We start from the raw sequence: 27,666 nt of genomic DNA, 5'->3' as shown, positions 1-27,666 counted from the left end.
GGCAGACGCCATTCTTCTTCGATTGGATTGCCAAACATTTGGGCAATGGAAAAACCTTCGCCACTTTGATGCGTTTTTTAGTCCCAAAAGGGATTTCAGTTTCAGCTATTTCCGACGGAATACCCTGTAATCTTAAGGTTTCTTGAACAGATACAATGAGTGCGTTTACCAACGCTTCCTCTCGGGCTATGGCTGATGCCGAAACATCCTCCTCACTGTCTGAAGAGACAGTACCCGAGACACCAATCCCAGATGAAGTACCTGCAACTGCAGAAATAGGCTCAGAGTCTGAATCCGAAGTTTCAGATAATAAGGGGTTAGGCGGGGGTCGCTTTCTTGCGCCCTGTCAATGACAAGCCACTTCCACCCGGGACACAAAAGTTTCCATAATAGCTGACAATGATTCAACTATCAGTGGGGTGCTGGAGGATCCTGCAGACACCTCGAGGGGATCCGGTGGAGATACATGAGTGGCAGGGTCCATGTTAATTCAGGACACCTCTGCCAGAAAAAACAAAAAACTTTTCTTTTTTTTTTTTTTTTAAATAAAAAAATACCTCTTTTTTTTTTTTTTTTTTAATTTTTTTTTTTTTTTATGTGTCTCCCCCTAGCGCAATAGCGCCCCTCAGAGTACCTGCTTCTCAGTCCCACAGAGAGAGAGAGAGACCCCCAAGGCTCACCAACCGATGCAGTGAAGTTTTCAACCAACTGCAGTCAGCGTCTGTCTTTTACAGACTGGAAGGAGCTGTTGCTTTTTCCCGGGTAGAAGGACGTGGCTCCGCCCCCTGTGTACGCCTTCCGGCGTTCCCAGCTCTCCACGAGGTAGCTGGGCTCATGAAACATGGCCACCCCCATACAAGAGACAATAGACTCCAAAAACATGGCGGCCGGAGTGACCTGAGGACATACATGCACCTGGTCTACGGCAAAATGGCGGCGGACCGCCGAAATCGTTTTCCCAGCACATCCACCTGCATCTCTGCTAAGTGGCGATTTATTGATCTACAGGAGATATACTACAAATAAGGTAGGATTATACCTCCTATGTCTGCTGTAATGCTACAGTCTGCTGGGTAGAGTGTTAGCTCTCAAACCAAGTCCACTTCCCACCAAACACATACTGTATTTACAAGGGGGACTTTTAGTGTCAGATATATACTGACCATGTATGGAGGGGCCCATAATTCATACTGCCTCATAACGAGGAAAAAAGGGAACGTTTACTCACCATACCGAACCGACAGGCACCCTCTCTTCACAATACCCTCTCCACCGGGGTGGGGGGTTGTGGACCACTCCGGACGCCTCGACTCTGTGGTTCCTGGCGTCCAAGCGAGACTTTTAACTCGCAAGGTCAGTCCCTCCAATGGGACTCCGTCGCGGCCGACCCAGCGCGGAGCTCTGGTCTGCACGCGCTCGTAGGCAGAAACCGGGGTGACCACTGGATCTCAACATCCAGCCCGTCGCCCGGCCCCGCATACTTACTTGAATGTGTCGCGGCCGACCAAGCGCAATGCAATGGTCTGCGCGCGCTCGTAGGCCGGCTGGGGTGACCACTAGTGTCGCCCAGTCCGGCGTTTTTGCTTGAAGATCTCACAGGAAAAAAACACTGGAGAAAACTACCTAAAAAAATGGATTTTTGTAAGAACTTACCGTAAAATCCTTTTCTCTTAAGCTCATTGACAGACGTAGTCTTCTTGATTCTCAAGAGCTGGGTTATGTTGTCTCCGCAGGAGTAGGACTAGGCAGAATGACAAAACGTTCTGGCTCCACCCTAGGGGCAGTCCCTGAGGGTATATCCTCCCTCTCTCTGCTACAGGGAATCAGTTCTGTTTAAAGCAGTACAGAGAATTTAACCCAACCCAACTCAATGATAGAGGGGCGGGTACTACGTCTGTCAATGAGCTTAAGAGAAAAGGATTTTACGGTAAGTTCTTACAAAAATCCATTTTTCTCTATCGCTCATTGACAGACGTAGTCTTCTTGATTCTCAAGAGCTGGGACATCCAGAAGCAGTGCCACAAATGAGGGGTGGGATTGACAAAATCAAATCCAATCTAGAAGGCCCAACCGGTGCCAAACTAGAAGTTTTAAAGGCTCATTATAAACAAAGAATGAGGCTAAAGAAAAAATTTTCCAACGGAAAAAAACCCTCGAGGTAGACCACTGGTCTCCTCAAATTGCGGCCTGCAAAACCTTGCGGCCAAATGAGGCATCAGACGATGCCATTACATCAACTTTATAATGTTTAGAGAAGGTATGCACCGACGACCAGGTAGCCGCCTTGCACACCTGGACCCACTGACGCCTGATGGCGAAAGGCCCATGACGCACTAAGTGCCCGAGTGGAGTGCGCCTTAACAGGGAACGGGGGCTCCCGACCCTTAATAGAATAAGCCTGCACTACCGTCTGTCTGATCCATCTGGAAATGGTCGCGGCAGATGCAGGCAACCCCTTTTTGGGTCCATCTGGGATCACAAAAAGTGAATCCGTCTTGCGAAACGAGTCTGTCGTTTTCAAGTATACCCTGATCGCCCGGACCACATCCAAGGAGTGCAAAGCAAATTCCCGAGGATGACTGGGCTTAGGACACAGGGAAGGTAATACAATTTCTTCATTCAGATGAAATTCTGAAACCACTTTTGGTAGGAAGGATGGATTCGGACGAAGAACCACCTTATCTCTATGAACCACCAGATATGGTGAACGACAAGATAATGCGGCCAGTTCTGACACCCTGCGTGCAGAAGTAATAGCCACCAAGAAGGCCACCTTCTGGGACAACGTGGGTAGAGGAATCTCCCTAATATCTTCAAAGGGAGGTTTCTGAAGAACCGACAACACTAAATTAAGATCCCAGGGGGGTAACGGCGCGTGCACTGGCGGAGCCAGATGTCGCACCCCCTGGATGAAATTCCGCACCAAGGAATGAGTAGCCAAAGGCTTCTGAAAGAAGATGGCTAATGCTGAGACCTGACCCTTGATAGTACTCAAGGCCAGTTTCTGCTCAACCCCTTGTTGCAGAAAAGCCAATATTCGACTAATCGAATAAGACCGAGGACGGAACCCCAAAGGTTCACACCATGCAATGTAGGACTTCCATGTGCGATGATAAATCTTTCTGGAAGTCGCTTTCCTTGCTTCAACTAGAGTAGGAATAACTGAAGCTGACAAACCTTTGTCCTTCAGCACCTGGGTCTCAATAGCCAGGCCGTTAAAGCCAGCGATCGTAAAGCAGGATGGAAGATCGGTCCCTGAGACAGTAGATCTTCCCTGAGAGGAAGTCTCCATGGGACGTCCGCCACCAGTCTGACCATGTCGGCGTACCAAGCTCGACGAGGCCAGTCCGGAGCTACCAGGATTACTGGGATTCCTTCCTCCTCTACCCTGCGAAGAAGTCTTGGCAGTAACGCGAGAGGAGGGAAGGCATATATTAGCTGGTATTGCCCCCACGGGGCGATCAGTGCGTCTGCGGTTTCTGCTAGAGGATCGCGGGAGCGAGCCACGAATCTCTGAACTTTCCTGTTGAATCGTGATGCCAACAGATCCACATCCGGGGTGCCCCACCGTAGGCACAACTGGTGGAAAACGTCTGGATGGAGGGACCATTCCCCCTGATCCAGGGTCTGACGGCTGAGATAATCTGCCTGCCAATTCTCCACCCCCGGAATGAACACCGCAGAGATTGCTGGAACAAATCGTTCCGCCCAGCGAAGAATGCAAGCCACTTCTTTGGCCGCTCGGACACTCTTGGTGCCCCCCTGATGATTGACATAAGCCACGGCCGTGGCATTGTCCGACTGGATCCGAACCGGGCTGCCCTGGAGCTGCTCGGTCCAGTGAATCAGACAAAGTCTGATCTCTCTCAGTTCCAATACATTTATCGGTAACCTGGATTCTTCCGGGGACCAAAGTCCCTGGACAGATAACTGACCGAGAATTCCTCCCCATCCGGATAGACTGGCATCCGTGGTCACTGTCGTCCAATATATTGGTAGAAATGACTTTCCCTGGCTGAGCATCGGAGACCGAAGCCACCATACCAGAGACTCTCTGGTCTGTTTGCTCAATCGGATCTGATTGTCCAGGGATTCCGGATTCCGATTCCATCTGAGAAGAATCTCTTACTGAAGAATTCGGGTATGGGACTGGGCAAATGGGACTGCTTCGAACGAAGCCACCATCAACCCCAGAACCCTCATGCAAGTCCGAAGGGAAGACCAGCTGTTGGACAGTAACAACTGGACTGCAGATTGAATCTTTCGGAGTTTCCCTACCGGAAGAAAAACTCTTGTCCTGACTGTGTCTAGGATTAGACCCAGATATTCGAGCCTCTGGGTGGGAACCAGAAATGACTTTTGCTGGTTCACCAGCCACCCGAATTCCTGTAAAGAAATCATAGTAATTTCTATGTTTTGTAGCAAGGTCTGAGGAGATTCTGCATGAAGCAGAAGATCGTCTAGGTAACCTAGAATCGATATACCTCTTTGGCGCAGAAGTGCCAACATTGGGGCCAACACCTTTGTGAAGACCCGCGGAGCCGTGGCGAGACCGAAAGGTAACGCCACAAACTGATAGTGGTTCTCCTCTACGGAAAAGCGTAGAAAACGCTGATGTCCTGCGAAAATGGGAATGTGAAGATAGGCGTCCTAGATGTCTATGGACGCTAGGACATCCCCTGGATGCAGGAAGGCTGCTACCGTGCGAATGGACTCCATTCTGAATCTTCTTATGTTGACGAAAGAATTGAGTGCTCTTAAGTCCAGAATTGGACGCACTTTGCCCTCTTTCCTGGGTATTGTAAACAGGTTTGAATAAAACCCTTGAAACCGTTCTGTCCAAGGAACGTGGACTACCACTCCTTGTTGTAGTAAATCTGTGACTGCTCTCCGCAGATCTTCTAAACGATCTGCGGATAGACGGATATTGGAAGGGAAGAATCGCGCCGGTGGGAGAGATCGAAACTCGATCTTGTACCCTGACCTTATGACTTCGCAAACCCATTTGTCCGGGATTCTGGAAAGCCATGGATCCGGGAACCGGCGAAGACGTCCCCCCACCCCAGTTATGGGTGGGGGCGCACCTTCAGGCTTTGGATGGTTTATCTTCAGGTCTGGAGGGGGCGGGCTTTTGCTTGCCCGACCAACGACCCCTGACGCCTCCTGTAGGAGCTTTGGAGGACTTAGTTTTTTCACCCGCCGGACGAAAAAACCTCTTGTGAGCAGAAAAAGAAGGCCCTCGTCTTTGACGAGTTCCTCTACCTTTAAAATTTTGCGGTAAAAAGGTGCTTTTTCCACCGGTGAGATCCTTAATGATCTCATCTAAGTTGGCTCCAAATAGACGCTCTCCTGAAAAGGGGATATTAGCCAATGCTTTTTTGGAACCTTGGTCGGCTAACCAACCTTTTAGCCACAGTGTACGCCTGAGAACCACTGCTGAGACTGATGCTCGCGCCATTAATGGAGTGGCGTCTAACGCCGCATCACATACAAACTGTAACCCCTGTATCATTTGTTCCAACAAATCTGATACCGCCTGAGGGACTTCTTCTAAGTCCCGGCGTAACCACTTGGTCCATTCAGTTACAGCCTGCGAAACCAGACCAATAGCAATTATTGGTCTGAAAGCTGATCCAATCAAGGAAAACATGGTGCGAGACATAGCTTCTATCTTGCGATCCACTGGATCTTTAAAAGACGGAGCGTCTTCTAAAGGAATAACCGTGGCTTTATTCAATCTAGCAATAGGTGAATCCACCACAGGTGGTTCTGTCCATTTCTTAATCAGGGTTTCCTCAAACGGATAACGCCTGTCAATGCGTTTAGAAATATTAAAGGTGCATTTTGGCAGACGCCATTCTTCTTCGATTGGATTGCCAAAACATTTGGGCAATGGAAAAACCTTCGCCACTTTGATGCGTTTTTTAGTCCCAAAAGGGATCTCAGTTTCAGCTATTTCTGATGGAATACCCTGTAACCTTAAGGTCTCTTGAATAGATACAATGAGTGCGTTTACCAACGCTTCCTCTCGGGCTATGGCGGATGCCGAAACATCCTCCTCACTGTCTGAAGAGACAGGACCCGAGACACCAATACCAGATGAAGTACCTGCGACTGCAGAAATAGGCTCAGAGTCTGAATCCGAGGTTTCAGATAATAAGGGGTTAGGCGGGGGTCGCTTTCTTGCGCCCTGTCCCTGACAAGCCACTTCCACCCGGGACACAAAAGTTTCCATAATAGCTGACAAAGATTCAATTGTCAATGGGGTGCTGGAGGATCCCGCAGACCCCTCGAGGGGATCCGGAGGAGATACATGAGTGGCAGGGTCCATGTTAATACAGGACACCTTTGCCAGCAAAAACAAAAAAACTTTCCTTTTTTTTTTTTTTTAAATAAAAAAATACCTCTTTTTTTTTTTTTTTTTTTAATTTTTTTTTTTTTTTATGTGTCTCCCCCTAGCGCAATAGCGCCCCTCAGAGTACCTGCTTCTCAGTCCCACAGAGAGAGAGAGAGACCCCCAAGGCTCACCAACCGATGCAGTGCAGTTTCCAACAAACTGCAGTCAGCGTCTGTCTTACACAGACTGGAAGGAGCTGTTTGCTTTTTCCCGGGCAGAAGGCGTGGCTCCGCCCCCTGTGTACGCCTTCCGGCGTTCCCAGCCCTCCACGAGGTAGCTGGGCTCACAAAACATGGCCGCCCCCATAGAAGAGACATAAGACTCCAAAAACATGGCGGCCGGCGTGACCTGAGGACATACATGCATTCGGTCTACGGCAAAATGGCGGCGGACCGCCGATATCGTCTTTCCCAGCACATCCACCTGCACTCTGCTAAGAGGTGACATATGGATCTACAGAGATACACTGCACATAAGGTAGGATTATACCTCCTATGTCTGCTGTAATGTTACAGTCTGCTGGGTAGAGTGTTAGCTCTTGAACCAAGTCCACTTCCCACAAACACATGCTGTATTACAAGGGGGACTTGTAAGTATCAGATATATACTGACCATATATGGAGGGGCCCATAATATATACTGCCTCATAATGAGGAAAAAAGGGAACGTTTACTCACCATACCGAACCGACAGGCACCCTCTCTTCATAATACCCTCTCCACCGGGGTGGGGGTTTTGTGGACACCTCGACTCTCTGGTACCTGGCGTCCAAGCGAGCTTTTAACTCGCAAAGTCAGTCCCTTTACTGGGACTCCGTCGCGGCCGACTCAGCGCACTGGTCTGCACGCGCTCTTAGGCAGAAACCGGGGTGACCACTGGATCTCAACATCTAGCCCGTCGCCCGGCCCCGCATACTTACTTGAATATGTCGCGGCCGACCAAGCGCAATGCCATGGTCTGCGCGCGCTCGTAGGCCGGCTGGGGTGACCACAAGTGTCGCCCAGTCCGGCATTTTTGCTTGAAGATCTCACAGGAAAAAAAACACTGGAGAAAACTACCTAAAAAATGTCTTTTTCTTAAAGAAAAAAAGTCTTGCCAGGACCAAAAGATCCCAGCAAGGAACTTAGGTCCTTACTCCTGACTAGACAGAAAAAAACTGATTCTCTGTAGCAGACAGGAAGAGGATATACCCTCTGGGACTGCCCCTAGGGTGGAGCCAGAACGTTTTTTCTTTCTGCCTAGTCCTACTCCTGTAGAGGGCAGCATAACCCAGTTCTTGTGAATCAAGAAGACTACGTCTGTCAATGAGCGACAGAGAAACCTTCGCCACTTTGATGCGTTTTTTAGTCCCAAAAGGGATTTCAGTTTCAGCTATTTCCGACGGAATACCCTGTAATCTTAAGGTTTCTTGAACAGATACAATGAGTGCGTTTACCAACGCTTCCTCTCGGGCTATGGCTGATGCCGAAACATCCTCCTCGCTGTCTGAAGAGACAGTACCCGAGACACCAATCCCAGATGAAGTACCTGCAACTGCAGAAATAGGCTCAGATTCTGAATCCGAAGTTTCAGATAATAAGGGGTTAGGCGGGGGTCGCTTTCTTGCGCCCTGTCCCTGACAAGCCACTTCCACCCGGGACACAAGTTTCCATAATAGCTGACAATGATTCAACCGTCAGTGGGGTGCTGGAGGATCCTGCAGACACCTCGAGGGGATCCGGTGGAGATACATGAGTGGCAGGGTCCATGTTAATTCAGGACACCTCTGCCAGAAAAAACAAAAAACTTTTTTTATTTAAAAAAAAAAAAAAAGAAGAGGTATTTTTTTATTTTAAAAAAAAAAAACCTCTTTTTTTTTTTTATGTGTCTCCCCCTAGCGCAATAGCGCCCCTCAGAGTACCTGCTTCTCGATCCCCACAGAGAGAGAGAGGGACCCCCAAGGCTCACCACCCGATGCAGAGAAGTTTCCAACCAACTGCAGTCAGCGTCTGTCTTTTACAGACTGGAAAGAGCTGTGTTAGTTTTCCCGGGTAGAAGGACGTGGCTCCGCCCCCTGTGTACGCCTTCCAGCGTTCCCAGCTATCCACGAGGTAGCTGGGCTCATCAAACATGGCCGCCCCCATACGGGAGACAATAGACTCCAAAAACATGGCGGCCGGCATGACCCGAGGACATTCATGCACCCGGTCTACAGCAAAATGGCGGCGGACTGCCGAAATAGTTTTTCCCAGCACATCCACCTGCATCTCTGCTAAGTGGCGGTTTATCGATCTGCAGGAGGTACACTACAATTAAGGTAGGATTATACCTCCTATGTCTGCTGTAATACTACAGTCTGCTGGGTAGAGTGTTAGCTCTCAAACCAAGTCCACTTCCCACCAAACACATACTGTATTTACAAGGGGGACTTTTAGTGTCAGATATATACTGACCATGTATGGAGGGGCCCATAATTCATACTGCCTCATAACGAGGAAAAAAGGGAACGTTTACTCACCATACCGAACCGACAGGCACCCTCTCTTCACAATACCCTCTTCACCGGGGTGGGGGGTTGTGGACCACTCCGGACGCCTCGACTCTCTGGTTCCTGGCGTCCAAGCGAGACTTAACTCGCAAGGTCAGTCCCTCCAATGGGACTCCGTCGCGGCCGACCCAGCGCGGAGCTCTGGTCTGCACGCGCTCGTAGGCAGAAACCGGGGTGACCACTGGATCTCAACATCTAGCCCGTCGCCCGGCCCCGCATACTTACTTGAATGTGTCGCGGCCGACCAAGCGCAATGCAATGGTCTGCGCGCGCTCGTAGGCCGGCTGGGGTGACCCCTAGTGTCGCCCAGTCCGGCGTATTTGCTTGAAGATCTCACAGGAAAAAAACACTGGAGAAAACTACCTAAAAAATATTTTTTCTAAAGAAAAAATCTTGCCAGGACCAAAAAGATCCCAGCAAAGAACTTAGGTCCTTACTCCTGACTAGACAGAAAAAAACTGATGCCTTGTAGCAGAGAGAGGGAGGATATACCCTCAGGGACTGCCCCTAAGGTGGAGCCAGAACGTTTTGTCTTTCTGCCTAGTCCTGCTCCTGCGGAGACAACATAACCCAGTTCTTGTGAATCAAGAAGACTACGTCTGTCAATGAGCGACAGAGAAACATATTTTTTAATTAAGGACAGTAAGTAGTCAAAGCGATTTAGACATGTAATGGTTTTTATGTAAAATATTTTTGAATTGGGAATATGTCTTAAAATAAGGCTAAATTTGCAAACATAAGTAGAAATTAAGTATATGATTACCTTACTAAGTTGCTGAATAGTCCTCTGTTTCATTTCTAGTTCACTAGACATCTGCTTCTTCTGTTTCTCATATTCATTAATTTTATTGGTTAGGGTCTTCTTCTCTTCACGCATAGCAGAGATCTGAAACAAAATAAAACAATTTTGACCCCAATTTTGAAGGAAAAAAAAAGCCGGTATGGCTGAACTCATATTTGCAAGGAAAAGCCAGAACTTCAGTATAAGAGCATAAACGATTTTCCTTTAAGACAATAAAATACAGCCAACACGTTTCAGCTGTTAGGCTAATAAAGGCCTAAAGGCTGAAATGCGTTGGCTGTGGTTTATAATTTTACATTAAAGGAAGTCCATTTATGCGGTTTTACTGGAGTGCCAGCTTTTTCTTTAATGTATTCAGCTTTGGAGGTGGACGGAAGCCTGTTCAGCCTGAGCACCTAGCCTGGAGCCGTGGAATCCAGTGGAGATTGCAGTCCAGCTTCCCCTGTTGCTTTCAATATGGCTGAACTGTAGGACAGTGAGATAGCCAACTTATGACACAGCCAAAGATATGATCAAAGAAATTATCAATTAAAGCTCATCTATTATGTACTATCAGCTAGGCTGTACTATGACTACAGTTAAGAGGTTAGATTATCAAATTATCCAGGAAAGCTGATCGGTGTGGATAATAATACCCTGACTGGGATTAAATTTTACATCTCCAGAACATTTAATGCTTTCATATTGGACAGGCCCAGCCAATCACATCACAGGCCAGAGACTTTAGAAGGGTTTGTTAGGAGGTAATCAAACAGATCCCTGGTATAAAATTCAGAATATAGTACAACATAACTGAACATACTACAGATATTAGGAGATTGGCAGAACTCTTTTTTTTCTATAAAAAGAAAGGATATAAATGCACTAACCTCTTTTTCAACTTGTTGCATTTGCTTTTTAGCATCAGCTAATTTCTCTTTTAACTCTGAATAGTCCTCTTCCTTTCTCTGCAGCTCGAGTTGTGCTGTTTTAAGTTCACTGGACTGTTGTAAAAGGTCTTTCTTTAACCTTTATAACATAATGAAAAAATAAAGTAAAAGCACTTTGTTTCACATAAGCCATACACCAAGCGGAACCCATCTTTTCAGAAGCAAAAAAAAAAAAAAAAGTAATTGTTGCATGAAAAATTTTTTTTACCAGCATCTCAATACTGTTAGCCCCCTCCATACAAATCCTCAAGATGCAAACTTTCCAAAATACGCACATGCAATTTGCATATCCAATCGTGTGAGTTATGGCTGGAATACACCATGAGAAAATCGGCCGAAAATTTCCGATCAGCAAGCGATCGGCCGATATTCTACTCGTTAATGTCCAGCCATCAATGAGCGATATCGATATGGAGAACGAAAAATACCGTTTGAAAAACACGGAAAATTCTGTCGTCTAGTTTGCGAAAGAATGATATTCTATACATTGGTGTTGAGGTCGTTCAGTTTAAATCTGTATAACCTCATCACGCACGAACACTGTTTCGATGGTCGGCGGGCAACGGTCGGGCGATATTCGGACCGTGTATGTTGGCAACGTTTTCAACCAACAAATACTTTTTCAAAAGTCGGTGGTCGAATGATCGGGCGATATTCTAATCGTGTATTCACACCATTAGTTCACATATCTGGATTCCAGCACGGGCTCTGAAGGTCTGGCACTGTAAGCCAGACCTTCAGAGAACATGCGCAGGTGATATTCAGAGTGCATACAGCCGATGACATCTACACTGTGTAAGTTTAGGAGATATTCGCAGTACCTACAGGTAAGCCTTATTATAGGCTTACCTGCAGGTACAAGTGGTGTAACAGGGTTTACTACCGCAACAGCTCTTTGACCAATATGGGATATCACATGTCACGCAACTTGGGGTCTCAAGTCGGATCCCAAGTCGCGATAGTGTGAACCAAGCCTAAAACCTATTTATCTGTTTAATGACTAAAGTACATCAGGCTAAGAAAACCAACACATTTACAATTAAAGGTACATTTTTCTTACCCCAATTTCCACCCTCAAGCATAAGATCTGAACTCTGTTCCAGTTACACTGACACAGTTTAGCATGCAATAAACTTACAGCTTAATTTCTTTAGTTGTTTCTGTGATTTGCTTCTCTTTATCATTTATGGCATTCTGAGAACCTGAAAGCTCTTCCATCATCTGTTCAATCTTCAATTCTAATTCACCCTTTTCGACAGCTAATTTCTGGTGGTTACTTTCACAATTCGAGTGTTGTGCTTGGATATCTGCCAACTGTTTTTCCAGTGACAGAAATGCAACAGATTTGTCTTTGGTCTGGTCTTCCAAGCTGCTAAGCTTTTCACATTTTTCTTTGTAAGAGTCCACAAGAAGCCTCAGATCTTTTATCTGTTGGCTATTTGACATTGCTTCATTTTTATAATCCATTTCTTGCATTTTCAGTCTCTCCAATTCTTTGGATGTATCTGACAACTGTTTTTGCAGCTCAGTAATAAGTCGGTCATTCTCTTTTACAATAGAGTCTTGAGAAAGAGTCTCCTGAAGATGGACTTGTAAGGTGTCTTTTGCCTTCTGGAGTTCAGTCATGCTGTTCTTTAGGTCTTCAAGCTCTTTTTTGAGATGCTGGATCTGTTTGTTCTTTTTGGCAGATTCCTTTAGAACTTCTTGACACTTCCTCCATAAACCTTCTATAGCGTTGTAAAATGTACTTTCTCTTCCCGATGTTAAACATTTCTGTAATGAGTTCTGCACTGAATCACTTAGATTAAGACATTCTGCCTCAGAGTCTGGCTTTACCTCATTTTTATTAAAATCCTCTAGCTTATTCTGAATAGTTTTGATCTGGGCAACCTTACTGGCAGTACTTTCTTTGTTGTGATCTATTTCCTGCTTTAAAGTCTCAATAGTCCCTTCCAGAGTGGAAGCACGATGTTTTTCTGCCTGTAGCTCACAAGCCATGGTTTTATTTTTTGAGTCTAAATCTGTAATCTGTTCTTCACAGCTAGCTAGTTTCTCTTTTAATTTATCAATAGTACCATTTAGGTGGAGTACTTGAACTTTGTAGTGTTCATTTCCAGCGCTAACCACTTCTAAGTTTTGGAGAGTGTCCATGTTCTCTATGTTCCCCGAGGAGTCTTTTGGCTTGTAATTACTTTCCAGAAGTTCTAAAAAATACAAATTAAAGCTTCATTAAGCACAAATCAAGTTTACAAAAGCCACGGACTACACGAGCATGCCCCCAATAAGAGAAGATCATACAAGCAAAAATAAACTAACAAAAAAAAAAAAAAAGGAGGAGGATGGCAGCAAATATCAAAAATGTTTTTTGTACCCACTGTAAAATCCTTTCCTTGGAGTCTTTTGAGGGACAACGTGAAATATTTAACCTTCAAGAAATACTGCCAACTACAGGGAAAAAAAACTATAGGCAAGCCAAGCCCTTCTACTACCAGCTTGCCTCCGTTTTGTAGCAAATCAGTACTGAGAGCATGATCAAAAACTCTCAATGGACTTCAAGAAAAACATTTGAGACGGAGTACAAAAATCCTATTTTCTCTCTCGTACATTGAAGGAAATAGAAAGCCTTTAACCTTCAGGATGTCCAAAAGCAGTCAAACAGGGGGGCGGGCAACACAGTAAACAATTACTGAAAGGATTAGGAAGAAAACACCAAAAAAAAAAACAAAAAAAAAACTGGGAACTGCCTGCAGCTAAATATTGCAGCTAAAAATGCCACCTAAAAGGACTATTCACCCGAAGCCGACATCAGATGAGGCTAAAATGTCCACCTGGCGAAACTAAGCGAATGTGTGGAGAAGACTAGGTAGCTTCTTAATCCCAAAAACTCAAGAGTGGAACACGATCCTTGAGACCATAGGCCTGTCTGAGCCATCTAAAGGTGGTGAAATGAGAAGCTGGTGCAACCTTAGGGGATTCAACTGGGATTGTAAAAGAGAATCAGTCTTCCTTGAAGTGGCTGAGAGATACACCCTCACAGTCCAAGCCACAGCTGGAGAATAGAGGGGATTTTAGAAAGGCAGATATCTTGGACAAGAAGTCCTGGGCCCTTCACCACCTTCTCCTTATGCAAAACTAGAAAAGGTTCCTTGCAGTACAAGGACACCAGTGAAGACACTCAAAAAACAATCTTGCAGATGAGTAAAGCAAATTCGTTTTAATGGAAACAATCAGCTGTTTCTGAGGTCACAAGACATTGTAGCCCAGTCTCATACTCTTCTGTTTACTTTCTACGTGAGACCTACAAGTGTCCACGTTCATGCCTGCAGGACGTGGACACTTCCTATTAAATTTCCAGTGGTGGGGTCTCTCAGAATCCAAAGAGGACTAATGTAATCCCATGGGGCGGTAGGGGACTTAGGATCACAGTCCCCCACTCCCAGAACTAGCAGTAGTTAGGGACCAGTATAAGAGATTTAGGCGAGTATACTTGGCTTGACGAGTTAAGGAAGGGGGGGGGGGGGAATCTAGTAGACCCCCTCCCTATGCAAAGATCTGCAGATCGTTATCCAGCTGTAGAAGCTGAATAAAGTTCCTAGGGTGCGGACTAAGGGAAGTATGCCTTTTATGTCTGTGTAAATGTCTATGCTTTGAATGTACACAGCTGATAGGGCTGGAATGTGAAGTTTTTCCAGGACAGGATCTGACCCAACTCTCTTGTTACAAACAATAAGTGGATTCCAGAAATTAATTCTGAAGGTGCAGAATCCATCTGAATCACTGCATTGTCTGGATGGGCATTTTTCACATTGACACAGCCGAGGTTAACAGTTCCCTCAAAAGGAAGTTGACATAACATCCCAAATGGGGGTGCCAGGAGACTGCATTAGGGCTTGTTCTGGGGCCAGTACCATAGTGAATACCCATGAACCATTAGCAGAATATAATCTGTGTACAACCCTCCCCCATCTCACATGTCTAGAATTTGAAATGCTGCAACCGCATGGCGGTAAAACAATGTCAGGGTAACAGGCAAGGCCTCAGGAACTCGCAAAACCTTGAGAGCTAATGGCACGTTCCATATCAGCAGTTTAACAGATAAATGCTGGATCAAGCAGCCAAGCTGTACTCAGATGACAACAAACACTGGATAGAGCAAATAAAGCCATTGTTATGTTGCAAGCATTACTGCCTTTTTTCAAGGTGTATTCTGAGGACTACCAGATGCAAAAAAAAAAGTAAAAAAAAAAAAAAAAAAAAAACCTGGAAAAACTTTTTATGCAGCCACCAAATCTAAATACTACAGGCAGTCCCCGACTTACGAACATCTGAGTTGCGAACGACTCCTACTTCCGAACGGGGGCCGCGTGACGTCACTGCCAGCTTCTTCTGGCTTCTTCCTCTCGCTCCTGTGCCAGAGACACAACGCATGCTGCAGTACTACATGTACTGTGTGCCCCACATACAGGACTGCCCAGAAGCATCTCACTCGCATCCCACTACTGTCTGGAACCTGTGGAACTGGTGAGATTACAGTACTACTCTGTGCCCACTACCTGTACCACTGTATTGAGAGCATGCCCTGTACTTGTACTTCTATGAAACTGTAGCAGGACTGTGTTACAGTACAGTATTATCCCTGTGACCCAGCATGAGCTCATGTGGACCTCCCATTCAATTGTGTGTGCTTTGAAACCATTTTTTATTGTTCTACCGAAGTTGGTCAGTACTGTATGAGGTTTGTACTGCTGTCTGTATCCTCATTAATTTTTTTGGCTGGAATTACCCTTAAAAATGTACATGTTCCGACTTACAAACAAATTTGACTTAAGAACAAACCTACAGTCCCTATTGTGTTCGTAACCCGGGGACCGCCTGTAGTAAGTAATAATTACAGTAAGGATTAGAACTCTTGTCAGTTTTCTTTTCCTGTCTGTTCCCTCTTTAGGAAGATTCACTCTCGCTATTTCTCCTTTTTACCATTATAAATCATAATTTAAAGTAAAAAAATCCCAAATTTCGGGTTGACAGCAGAACAGTAATAGAGGAAAAACTTCCAATAGGAACACTACTTCTGGTGATTGTGGGGACATGCCAGGATTCCCTCACTTTGGAGGGATTTCTTTACTTCCTGTCCATAGCCAAAACAGGAAGTGAAAAGGGAAATCTCCCCTATTAGACACAGTTTGCTAAAAACTGACAGGGGTTATAACCGCACCCTTACTCTAACCAAAATGGAAAAAAATGGATTTTTGTCTTACCGTAAAATCCTTTTGTCTGAGATTCACTGACAGACACAGCTTCAAGTCTTCAGGCCATTGGGCTTATGCTCTCGCTCTCTAGGAGTAGGACTAGCTGAAACATTTTTGGGGCAGTCCCAGAGGGTATACCATCACTTCCTGCTGTGGGACTCCAGTTTGTAACAAGCAGTGTCAGAAAAACAAATAACTCAACCCCAACAGAGGGACGGGTGCTGTGTCTGTCAGTGAACCTCAGAGAAAAGGATTTTACGGTAAGACAAAAATCCAGTTTTCTCTTTTTCGTTCCCTGACAGACACAGCTTCAAGTCTTCAGACCATTGGGATCTCCCAAAGCAGTGTCAACATGAGAGGTGGGAAAAAACACAGCAAACAAACACAGAATTCCCAACAAGGCTAAACATAGCCAACCAGGTAACAGGAGCTCAACTAGGAACAACTGGAGCTCACCACCAGGAAATTTTTCACCCTCAAGAAGCGGAAGCCTCCACAACCGCAGCCTGCAAAACTCTGCGGCCAAACGCGGCGTCTGAAGATGCAAGTACATCTACCTTATAAAATTTTGTGAATGTGTGTACAGACAACCTAGTAGCTGCCTTGCACACCTGAACCACTGAAGCCCGATGACGGAAGGCCCAGGAGGCACTCTGCGCCCTCGTAGAATGCGCTTCAACAGGGAAAGGAGGAACCTGACGCTTAATAGAATAGGCCTGTACCACCGTCTGCCTGATCCACTTGGAAAGGGTCGCAGCAGATGCGGCCTACCCCTTACGACGTCCATACGCAAGAACAAACAAGAAATCGGATTGTTTAATCACCGCGAGGTACACCCAAATCGCACTTCCCATATCTAAAGAATGCAAAGCAATTTCCTTAGCATGTTTAGGCTTAGGACATAGGGACGGTAGCACAAGGTCTTCATTCAAATGAAACCCGAGACAACCTTAGGAAGGAACGCCTGACAGGGTCGCAACACCACTTTGTCCCTATGAATCACCAGGTAAGGTGACCGACAGGACAACGCAGCCAACTCTGACAAGCAATGTGCAGAAGTAATGGTTACCAAGAAAGCCACCTTCTGCGACAGAGTGAGCAGAGGAATTTCTCAAATATTTCCAAAGGGAGGCCCTTGAAGTACCAACCGGACCAAATTGAGATTCCACGCAGGTACCAGGGATCACACCGGAGGAGCCAGATGGCAAACTCCCAGCACAAAAGTGTGAACCAAGGATTTCGCCTCCAACGGCCTTTGGAAAAAAAAATAAATAGCCAAGGCGGAAATCTGGCCCTTGACGGTGCCCAGAGCCAGACGTTGATCTACACCCAATTGTAGAAACTCCAACAGGCGCCCCCCTGTTGATTGACATCTGCCACAGCCATTGCATTGTCTGATTGTATCCGTACAGGATGTCCTTGCAGACGATCCGTCCATTGAGACAGACAAAGCCCGAATTTCCAGGACGTTAATTGGCAACCTGGATTCTTCCCGAGTTCAGACACCTTGGGCCCGAACACACTCCCAAGACCGCTCCCCATGCTGACAGACTGGAATCCGTGGTGATTACAGTCCAATACAGGGGAAGAAAGGATTTTCCCAGACGTAGAGATGGGGAACAGAGCCACCATAGGAGAGATTCCCTTGAACCCAGACTCAACAGAATCAAATTGTCCAATGACAGCGGATTCTTGTTCCATTTGATCAGAATCTCCCTTGGCAAAGACCTGGTGTGGAACTGCGCAAAAGGAACCGCCTCAAAAGGTGGAGACCATCAAACCCAGCACTTGCATACAAGTCCTGAGTGACAATCGATGGTTGGACAACAGGAGCCTAACAGCCTCCTGCAGCTTCAGAAGTTTTGTCTAAGAAAAACCCGTGCTGACGCCGAGTCCAGCGTCAGACCCAAGTAGTCCAGCTTTGTGGACGGAGACGGTGCCGATTTCTGAAAATTCAGTATCCAACCGAACTCCTGCAGATTTCCCACCGTAACGTCCAAGTCAGCTTCTAGAGGTGAGGAAGACTCTGCACGCAGAAGTAAATCATCCAGGTAACCTAGTACCGCGATCCCCTTCTGCCTTACAAGGCCAACACTGGGGCCAAAACAAGACCAAAGGGTAACACCACGAATTGAAAGTGCTCCTCACCCACAGCAAAACAAAGATCGATAAAGGCCATCAGATCTCCTTGATGCAGGAAAGCTACTACCGTGGGAATGGACTCCATCAAAAATTTCTGAACCCACACAAAGTGGTTCAGAGCCTTGAGATCCAAGTTCAGATGAACCTTGCCTTCCTTCCTGGGAACTGTAAACCGATTTGAAAAACCTTGGAAACCTGACTCTGGAACCGACACAATAACTCCTTGTGCGAACAGGTCCTGCACAGCTCCATAGAGGCCCTGTAGCCGCTCTGGAGACAGGAGTAAGTTGGAAGGAAAGAACTTTGACGGAGGCAAGGACCGAATCAGTTTGTGGAGCAATTTGTCCTGAATGAGCAAGGTCCACGGATCCAGAAAGAGGCAAAGACCTCCCTCCACCCCAGACGCGGGTGAGGGCGTCCCTTCAAGCTGGGAAACTGTAACGCTGACCTGACACTAGAGGCCCCACAGCCTCAGCACTGCATCTGACAAAAAAAAAAAATGGCCACTAATGAAACTATGGGGAAACCACAAAGACATGGTCGCTGGACAACACAAACATGGCCGCCGAAACCGGAAATACAGAGACCACCGCAAAATGGCGGCACCACCTGGCGTGGCACAGGACCCTGGACCCCACGGAAAAAAAAATTCACAGACCCCCAGGAGAGGACCCCCCCCCCCCCGCAGCACCTAGGTACGGACACCCCCACCACTCCACCAGTGCAGCCCCCCTACCCAGTTACACCTATGCCCCAAAAAGGGGGTGTGGGGAAATAGGGGACAGGTTAGGGCACAAACTTAAGGGGGAAACCCGCAAAGGAGAAGGGGAACACGGGAGGAAGAACACAAGAGAAGCCTACCATCCCCAGGGGGGCTCGCGATCACCCCAGCAATTCCGCAGGAAAGGAGGGGGGACACTACTCACCATACCATAGTCACCAGGCGAGCATCACCTCCCAGCAGTCCACCGCACCATCTTGGAATGAGGGTGCTGCAACCTGAGACACTGTGACGTTGTCGTAACTATTGTCGTGACCAGGGCTATGCGACCTTGCAAGTTGTTTTACTCGCCAGTCTGCCCCTGTCCAATGGGGCTATGTCGCGGCCAACCTATCGCGGAGCTAATAGTTGGGTCACGCTCGCAGGCCAGACTGGGAAGACCATAAGGATCTAGAATATACAGTGCATTGCCCGTTACAGCTGTTGATTGTAGTTCACACAGGAACAAAATTAATAAAGAAAAAAAAGTAAAAAAATTCCATTTAAATAGGAAAAAATGCCAGGACCGCAGATCCCAGCAGAGAGCCAGGTCTTTACTCCTGACTAGGCAGGAAAAACTGAACTGGAGTCCTACAGCAGGAAGTGATGGCATATCCTCTGGGACTGCCCCAGGTGGTTAACCAAAAAGGTTTCTGCCTAGTCCTACTCCGAGAGCGAGAGCATAAGCAAAATGGTCTGAAGACTTGAAGCTGTGTCTGTCAGTGAACGAAAGAGAAAAACTGGATTTTTGACTGACCGTAAAATCCTCTTCTCTGAAATTAATTGACAGACGCAGCTCCATATTCTTCTTAACCATTGAGTTATGCTGCCCCCTACAGGAGTAGGACACTAGGCAGGAAAAAAAAAAAAATAGTTGACTACGCCTATGGGGGTGTATATTCCCAATTCCTGCTCTAGGTACTCCGTTTTGTTACAAGCAGTGTCAGAAGAAAGCCAACTCCACAGAGAGGCGAGTGCTTTCAGAGAAATGGATTTTACGGTAAGTCAAAAATCCCATTTTCTTTTTCGTTCATTGACGGACACAGCTCCTGATTCTTCTTAACCATTGGGACGTCCCAAAGCAGTGTCAAACATGAAGGGTGGGAAACCGCAGAAAAAAATTCCCAAGGCCAACCATAGCCAACCAGATAACATGGAGCACAAACTATTGGAGCCCACATGAAAAACAATACATCCTCAAAGAGGATCAGGTCCTCTAACAAGCAGCCAGCAAAAACCTTGCGGTCAAAATAAGCATCCGCAGATCCCAACACAACCACTTTACAAAAACTTTGTAAAAGCGTGCACCGACGACCAGGTGGCCGCCTTGCAAACCTGCGTCATTGAGGCTTGATGACGGAGAGCCCAGGAGACACTAAGCGCCCTAATAGAGTGCGCCTAAACAGGAAAAGGAGGAACATGACCCCTGATGCAATAAGCCTGAACCACCATCTGATCCATTTCCTTCAGATGTTTAGGCCTGGGACACAGGGAAGGCAACACAATGTCTTCATTCAAATGACAGTAAGAGGCCACCTTAGGAAGGAATGACGGACAGAGGCAAAAGCACCACCTTATTCTTGAAAATCATCAAAAGGTGGACAGGATAACGCCATCAGTTCTGACACCCTGCATGCAGAGGTGATAGTCACCAGGAAGGTCACCTTCTGGGGCAGCGTAAGCAGGGAAATCTCCCAAATATTTTCAAAAAGAAGCTTCAGTAGAGCTGAAAGCAACACATTAGGATTCCAGGGCAGCCACAGGGCTTCCACTGTAGGAACCAAAATGTCGGGCACCCTGAAGAAAAGGTATGCACCAGGGAATGTGTGGCCAAAGGTCATTGGAAAAAGCCGATACCTAGCTCTTGATGGTACGCAAGGCCAATTTCTGTTCAACTCCCCCCCCCACTGAAGGTTAAGATCCGATCCGCAGAGAAGGAGCGAGGATGAACCCCAGGAGACTCACACCACACAATGTACGCCTGCCATGTACGATGGTAGATCTTCCTAGAGGCAGATTTCCTAGCTTTTAACAGCGTAGGAATCACTGATTCAAACAAACTTCCATCCTTCAGCACCTGTCGTTCAACAGTCAAGCTGTTAAAGTCAGCAACTGTAAAGCAGGATGGAAGATTGGTCCTTGGGACAGCAGAACCTCCCAGAAAGGAAGTCCCCAAGGAGCATTGGCGACCAGCCGTACCAGATCGGCAAACCAAGACCGGCGAGGCCAGTCTGGAGCCACTAGAATGACCGGAATACCTTCTGTCTGAATCCTGCACAGGAGTCGTAGCAGAAGTTTGAGAGGGCTGGAACTAAATCAGTCAGCCCACCTTAGAATGGCGGCTACTTACCGAGCCGCAGGGACACTTATTATGCCCCCTTGGTAATTGAAATAGACCACAGCCGTGGCATTGTCCGAATGAATTTGTACCGGACACCCCTGAAGACGATTGTCCAATGAGTCAGACAAAGTCTGATCCCTCGGAGGTCCAGTACACTAATTGGCAGTCTGGGCTCTGCCACAGTCCATATAATATCAATAAAGTGCTGCGCCACTTGAAACAATATCAAGAAATAAATTAATGTGATAGTATAAAATTCATAATTATAGTGAAAATAAAAGTTTTTGTAAGAACTTACCGTAAAACTCTTTTCTCTGAGTCCTCTTACAGTCGCAGCCCGTTCAGTATGCCTTCACTATTGGGTAATGGCGCCCTCTTCAGGAGTAAGCTAGGCAGTGAAAAGATTTAGTAAAAACTTTACACTAAAACACACCTCTAGGAGGCTGTCCCTCAAATATTGCCCTGAACCATACAGTACTGTTCTCCAGTTTTGTAGCAAGCAGTACAGGAAGACAATCAACCCCAAAAAATCAGAGGGACGGGGGCTGCGACTGTCAGAGGACTCCTCGGGGAGGACATTGTCTGTGGCAACCAAATCAGGCTCTGAGTCAGAAGACAGAGGGCATCGGCTGTTTTTGAACAGTACGTTCAGACATCAACAGATCAACCGTTGATGCCAAGGTCCCAAGTGCAGCAGATAAGGAGGCCATGGAGTTCCTGAAGCAACAACCAGGTCTGTGGGGAATTTGCTATCCTGGGACTCCATAACCGAAAATAAAAAATTTTTGGACACTGGCCCTTTAAATCAGAGATTTCTGCGGCCCACACCGCAAAACTGCACCGCCGTTGGAGTCCCCTTTTAAATGCTGGAGCAACAATGAAAACACAGTTTTAGGGTGAAATGCTCGAAAAAAACAGCAAAAAAACAGCTCCACAGTGTCACAGTGTAAATTACCAGACCCTCTCACGAGCTGCTGCAGTAGGAGGAAGCCAAAAAGAAGTGACCTCAATCACTAGAGGCCGATGTGATGCCCTGAGCCACAGTAACATGGATGCCTATTAGATTCAATGGGACAGAAGCACTCGCAAAATGGCCGCTGCCCTTACTAGCCAGCTGCCCACAGTCAAGAGGGCACCCGAAACGGCGCCAAATGCCTAGAAAATGGCTGCTGCCCTCACAGGAAAGCCAGATAAGCTGCCCTCACCCAAAACGACGGCCGATCAAACGGCGCCAAAGTCAGTAAAAGCCCAGGAGCTGGCCACTGCGGGGATCCCTCAGAGACACCCCCCAGGACAACATAATAAGCCCCCACACTCCCCACCAGGCAGTGTGCACCACAGAGCGCCCCCAAAGGGGCAGGGAGGGAGGGACCATCCGTAACGGCGGGGGGGGGGGGGGGACGGGACACTACAGAGACCATAACTTCTGCCTTCAACTAGGAGTGGGCCCACATGACACCCCCCACAGACATCCTGGCGAACAGAGGCTCTCCACAGGCTCGTCCCCGTCCACCGGGGCACCGTCGTCGCAAAACCTGGGCATAACAATAACCTGCACACGCTCGTTGCAGGCGGGGACACCATAAGGATCTAGATTAACCAGTGCGAGGCCCCCTACCAATCTCCCTCCACCAAGTCTGGCTGCAGCCATTTTAACTGTGGGCAGCTGAAGCTGCTGCCTGTTCACTTCCTGGATTTACACAGACACACACACACCACTGCTTTCCTGCACATTTCTCCTCGCTCAATGAATACACCTGGATTTCTACAGTCTCATGTTATCTCTGCTCTCATCCAGTCCCTTCCAGCTTTGCAGCTCTCATTTGCTCTCCTATGACTCAACCCTCCTCCCTTGCTAGCAAACTCTCACAAGAGAGAGAGAGCGCGAGCGAGCGAGAGAGAGATGCATGTCGTCATTTGCCTAGGCCAGTAATGGCGAACCTTGGCACCCCAGATGTTTTTGAACTACATTTCCCATGATGCTTCACTACACTACAGAGTGCATTAACACCATGGAAAATGTAGATCCAAAACATCTGGGGTGCCAAGGTTCGCCATCACTGGCCTAGGCTAATGACCAGAGGAAGTGGGCTGTATAAGGTATTTACTGACAAAAAAAAAATATATATTTTACTATGCAAAGTTAAAACAAGGGCAGAGGATGGAATAGATGGAAAGATGAAAAAATTACCAAAGGCCTGCTTTAAGTTTAGGGGAAATAAAACTAGTGCAAGCAGCATTGTATGAAATGCAACAAATAAGTTAAAACTACTTTTATAAACCAATACCTGCAATCATATTGTGATCATCGTCCATAAATGTATAAAGTGACATCAGATTCTATAGCCCTTTATAGTATGTTTTCTGAAACATGCGAACCCAGGAGTGTAGAACTGGTGTTCATATCCATTATTTGCATAATGTTACATTTAGGGCATTTAAAAAAACACCAGTTATTTTCCTTATAAAACAATAATAAAAAAAGTAATGAAATCTGTCACTGCTGTAAGTACATTCATTTCCTGGCAGGACTCCCTGAACAGCAACACTCTGGGAGAAGGGCAGCACTAGGAATGTTGCTTCATAAAAGCATTTCCAAACATTTTCCATTCTCCTCCACTACTATAAAAAAGCTGGGGATTGTATTGTTGACCAAGAATGACCTGTATTAAAAACTTAGCTATAGAGAATTACAAAGACAGTAGGACGACAGGTAAGACAGTAGCAGAATGTTGTACCGTCTTAGCGACTGACGTGTGGATCTACGGCGATACCATTTATTGGCGAATAGATTGTAGTGTTTTTTGTCTAACTAAACAAATTTAAGCGCAAATTTTCAAAATGCTGTTCATACTACCTGAAGAGGAGGCTTGGGTGCTTCGAAAGCTTGCATCACAATCTAGTTCGCCAAAAAAAAAAGTATCAATCTAGATCCTAATCATATGACAAGTAAATTTTGATACACTCATTTTAATTGTGTATGCTGCTTGCTTGGGTTTCTGATATAAAAAGGATTTCACCTTTCTTCGTGCAGATCACATAATAATGAGATCTTTGGTTCAGCTATGTCTGAACAGTGTTATCTGTCAGTGTAAGTAGTAGGTTTCTTCTTGACAGATAACTTTACAGTGACACTTTAATCACAGGATATGATGCAGTCCTGATTTTTTTCTTCCCCGCCCCCCAATACATTCAAGGCCAGCACTCACCTGTCATAAGACCAATTTAAACTCCGTTAACATAAGCTTGGGAAAGACATATGGCTTGAAATACTGCTGTGCCTTGCAGGAAACTAATAGGATGAACTAGCCGGGGCAAAGAAATAAAGTCTGTGTGCTAGGCCTCGAACTATGCATCTGACTGAATAGGACGACATTTTGGCCTTGCTACTTCATGTAAAAAAAAAAAAAAAAACAGCCAAAGACCTTATACAGCCTTAGGTTTATGATGCATAGAAAGCCACTGGAGACAACATAAAATACCATAAATCTTTCAATTTAATACATGGCAATTGTTTCCTTAGCACACACACACGTCTGGGCTAGAAACGGATGCTCAGTACTAGGGATCGACCGATTACCGGCAAAGCAAATATCGAGGGCCGATATGCATTTTCCCTGATATATTGGAATCTGCCACCAAGGCGGCCGATATTACCGATATTTCGGAAAGTGCTTGTACCGGAGTGATGCCTGCAGCTAGAGGCATCACCCCGGTACCGGCGTCCATAGCCGACTGTCGGCTGTCTTGTAATGACAACCGATGCAGCTGAGAAGCCGATTGGCTGTCATTACAAGGAGCGGGAGGGGACGCCCCCCCTCACTCGGCTTGCCCGGGTCTCCCATCCCACCGGGAGGCCAGGGCAAGCAGCCCGCATGGCTGCTGAAGACCCGATCAAAGCCGCATTTGGCTCTGATCGGGTCTCCATGCAAAAACCTGGAAGTGATGTCATGACATCACTTCCGGGTACTGGCGCCAGATTAAAGAAAAAATGACAGCATTCAAAACAGCCAAACTTGGCGTTTTGAATTCTTTTAAGTGCAGAGGAGGGGTTTGGGGTCTTTTCGATCCCCATATCCCTCCACAAAAGTCCCTGTCAAGTAAAAAAAAAAAAAAAAAACATTTTTTAAAATGTAAGAAAATAAATCGGCAGATACCGATACGCAATGACCAAAATATTGGTATTAGCAATGAAAAACCATATATTAAAAAAAAAAAAAAAAAAAAAAAAAAATTTAGAAAATGAGTGATATTAGAAAACTATTTTGACATTAAATCGTCTCAAATGTGTATAGACAGAGACACAATCAAAACTCCTGCTGCTGCGAACAAAGTGTAAACTAACAGCACACAAAATGTACACTATATTACCAAAAGTATTGGGACAACTGCCTTTACACAGACAAACTTTAATGGCATCCCAGTCTTAGTCTGTATGGTTCAATATTGAGTTGGCTCACCCTATAATAGCTTTAACTCTTCTGGAAAGGCTGTCCACAAGATTTAAGAGTGGGTCTATGGGAATGTTTGACCATTCTTCCGGGAAGCACATTTGTGATGTTGGACAAGAAGGCCTGGCTGGCAGTCTCTGCTCTAATTCACCCCAAAGGTGTTCTGTTGGGTTGAGGTCAGGACTCTGTGCAGGCCAATCAAGTTCCTCCACCACAAACTCGTTTATCCATGTCTTTATGGAGCTTGCTTTGTGCACTGGTCTAAATCATTTAATGGAGGGTGTATTATATTGTGGGGTTGTTTTTCAGGGCTTGGCCCCTCAGTTCAAGTGAAGGGAACTCTTAAGGCGTCAGTATACCAAGACATTTTGGGCCATTTCATGCTCCCAACTTTGTGGGAACAGTTTGCGGTTGACCCCTTCCTGTTCCAACATGACTGTGCACCAGTGCACAAAGCATGGTCCATATAGACACGGATGAGCGAGTTTGGGGTGGAGAAACTTGACTGGCCTAATACACTATATTACCAAAAGTAGCTCAGTGATTTGCAGTCAAATTTGAGAAAACCCCACTATATGTTTGTCATGTGTTCACATTTACACAGAATGACTAAAACATATATATTTTAAATATTTATTACCCTTTCACTATATCTCAGAAGGTGGTGTCATGGCTGATAGCAAAAAACAATGTTAGAGTGAGCCTCCCCAAGATCGGTTCTTGTTAACACACAATGCAAGAAGCCAAGCCTTCACACCATTTTTAGGACAGTGTGTTCAAATCTAGTTACAATTGATAATGAAGATCTGCCTGCACAGTACAGACAGGGTTAATTATGGCAAGCAGCTGCCTAACATTCTCAAAAAAGACAATAAAGTCGGCCATAGACGGTTCACATCTCAGCTGCTCCAGCAGGAACCAGCCAAGATTTAAACCGTGTGTGGGCAGTATGAATGTACCAAGTTGATGGATTAACTTGGGTACAACCAGCCTGCGAATTTGCTTGCAGTTATCACTAGCGGCTGCTATAGCCGCTAACCGTAATCACTGTCTATTCCTGGCTGGGACAGCTTTCCCCACCAGGAGCAGACAATTGCTTGGCAGGAGGGATTCCTCTGTCAGCACTGTCTGTTGATAGGGGAATCGTACAAATTTTTTCCCTGCAACCCGTGGTTGCAAGAAAGAAATTTGTACTGTCTCTGGCTCGCATAAAACTACCTAAGATATTTTCCTACCGGAGGATCCTAATTAGAGCATCTAAAAATAAAAAAGCAGTAAGCTGCAATTTTGTTTTTAAGTTATGCTGTGTGAATAAAGCATAAAACCAATATAAAGCAGGTGTTATCTCTATCTGGCAGCAAAAATGGAAACCCAGTTTAGCCCTTGTTCACACCAATGCAATTTAACAGTCCAGAATCTCTACATTCATGTATGGATTTTAAGGGGTAACCCCCACACGAAAAATTAAAAAAACAAAAACCACGCTCCCCCCCACATCCATACCAGACCCTTATCTGAGCATGCATCCCGGCAGGTCAGTAAAGAGGAGGTGGGGAGAACAAGCGGGGCGGATGTCCTCAACATGGGACGTTCACAAGGCGTCAAACACAGCGCTTTTTCATTGTACAGGGTTTTTGCTTTCAGAAACGATTAAATGCTCTGGGTGATTTAGGGCATTTTAAAACCAAAAAAGAAAATGTTTTACATTTTTGCAAGAAAAAGAAAAAATTGCTGTAGAGCAGAATTGCTAATGTACAAGTCATACACAAAAGGAGGCAATGAAGGGGTAAATGTACTGGTCACATACAGTGGCAGGATGGAGATGATGGGGTTAATGTTAAGATGGGCAGGTGGATAAGGGAGCTAAGGGGTTAATCCACTGGTCATTGGGGACAGCATTTCTAAGTCCTCTGAACTAAAAGTGATGTTAGTTCAATGGGGACACAGAAATCAATAAAAAAGGTTCCAACCCTTTTTAGTTCCATTAATTTTTTAGATCTAACCATTTTTAGAAAAGGTAACAGATTTGCCACCCGTTCTTATTTTAAACCGACAGATAAAAATGGCT

General features: G+C 46.0%; 1 protein-coding gene across 1 annotated transcript in view; it reads right to left on the bottom strand.

Moving 5' to 3' along the window:
- Positions 1–27,666, bottom strand: part of KIF20B (kinesin family member 20B) — a 197,980-nt gene that overhangs the window by 64,678 nt on the left and 105,636 nt on the right. The window contains exons 19-21 of the mRNA XM_082266726.1: positions 11,794–12,859; positions 10,596–10,734; positions 9,688–9,810 (exon numbers count right to left, since the gene is read on the bottom strand). Of these exons, the coding sequence (XP_082122852.1) occupies positions 9,688–9,810; positions 10,596–10,734; positions 11,794–12,859 (1,328 nt within the window). The remainder of the gene's footprint in view (positions 1–9,687; positions 9,811–10,595; positions 10,735–11,793; positions 12,860–27,666) is intronic.

This window comes from Pelophylax lessonae, assembly GCF_965119305.1.
Source record: "Pelophylax lessonae genome assembly, chromosome: 9".
Lineage (NCBI taxonomy): Eukaryota > Metazoa > Chordata > Amphibia > Anura > Ranidae > Pelophylax > Pelophylax lessonae.
This window is presented reverse-complemented; position numbering and strand designations above follow the sequence as displayed.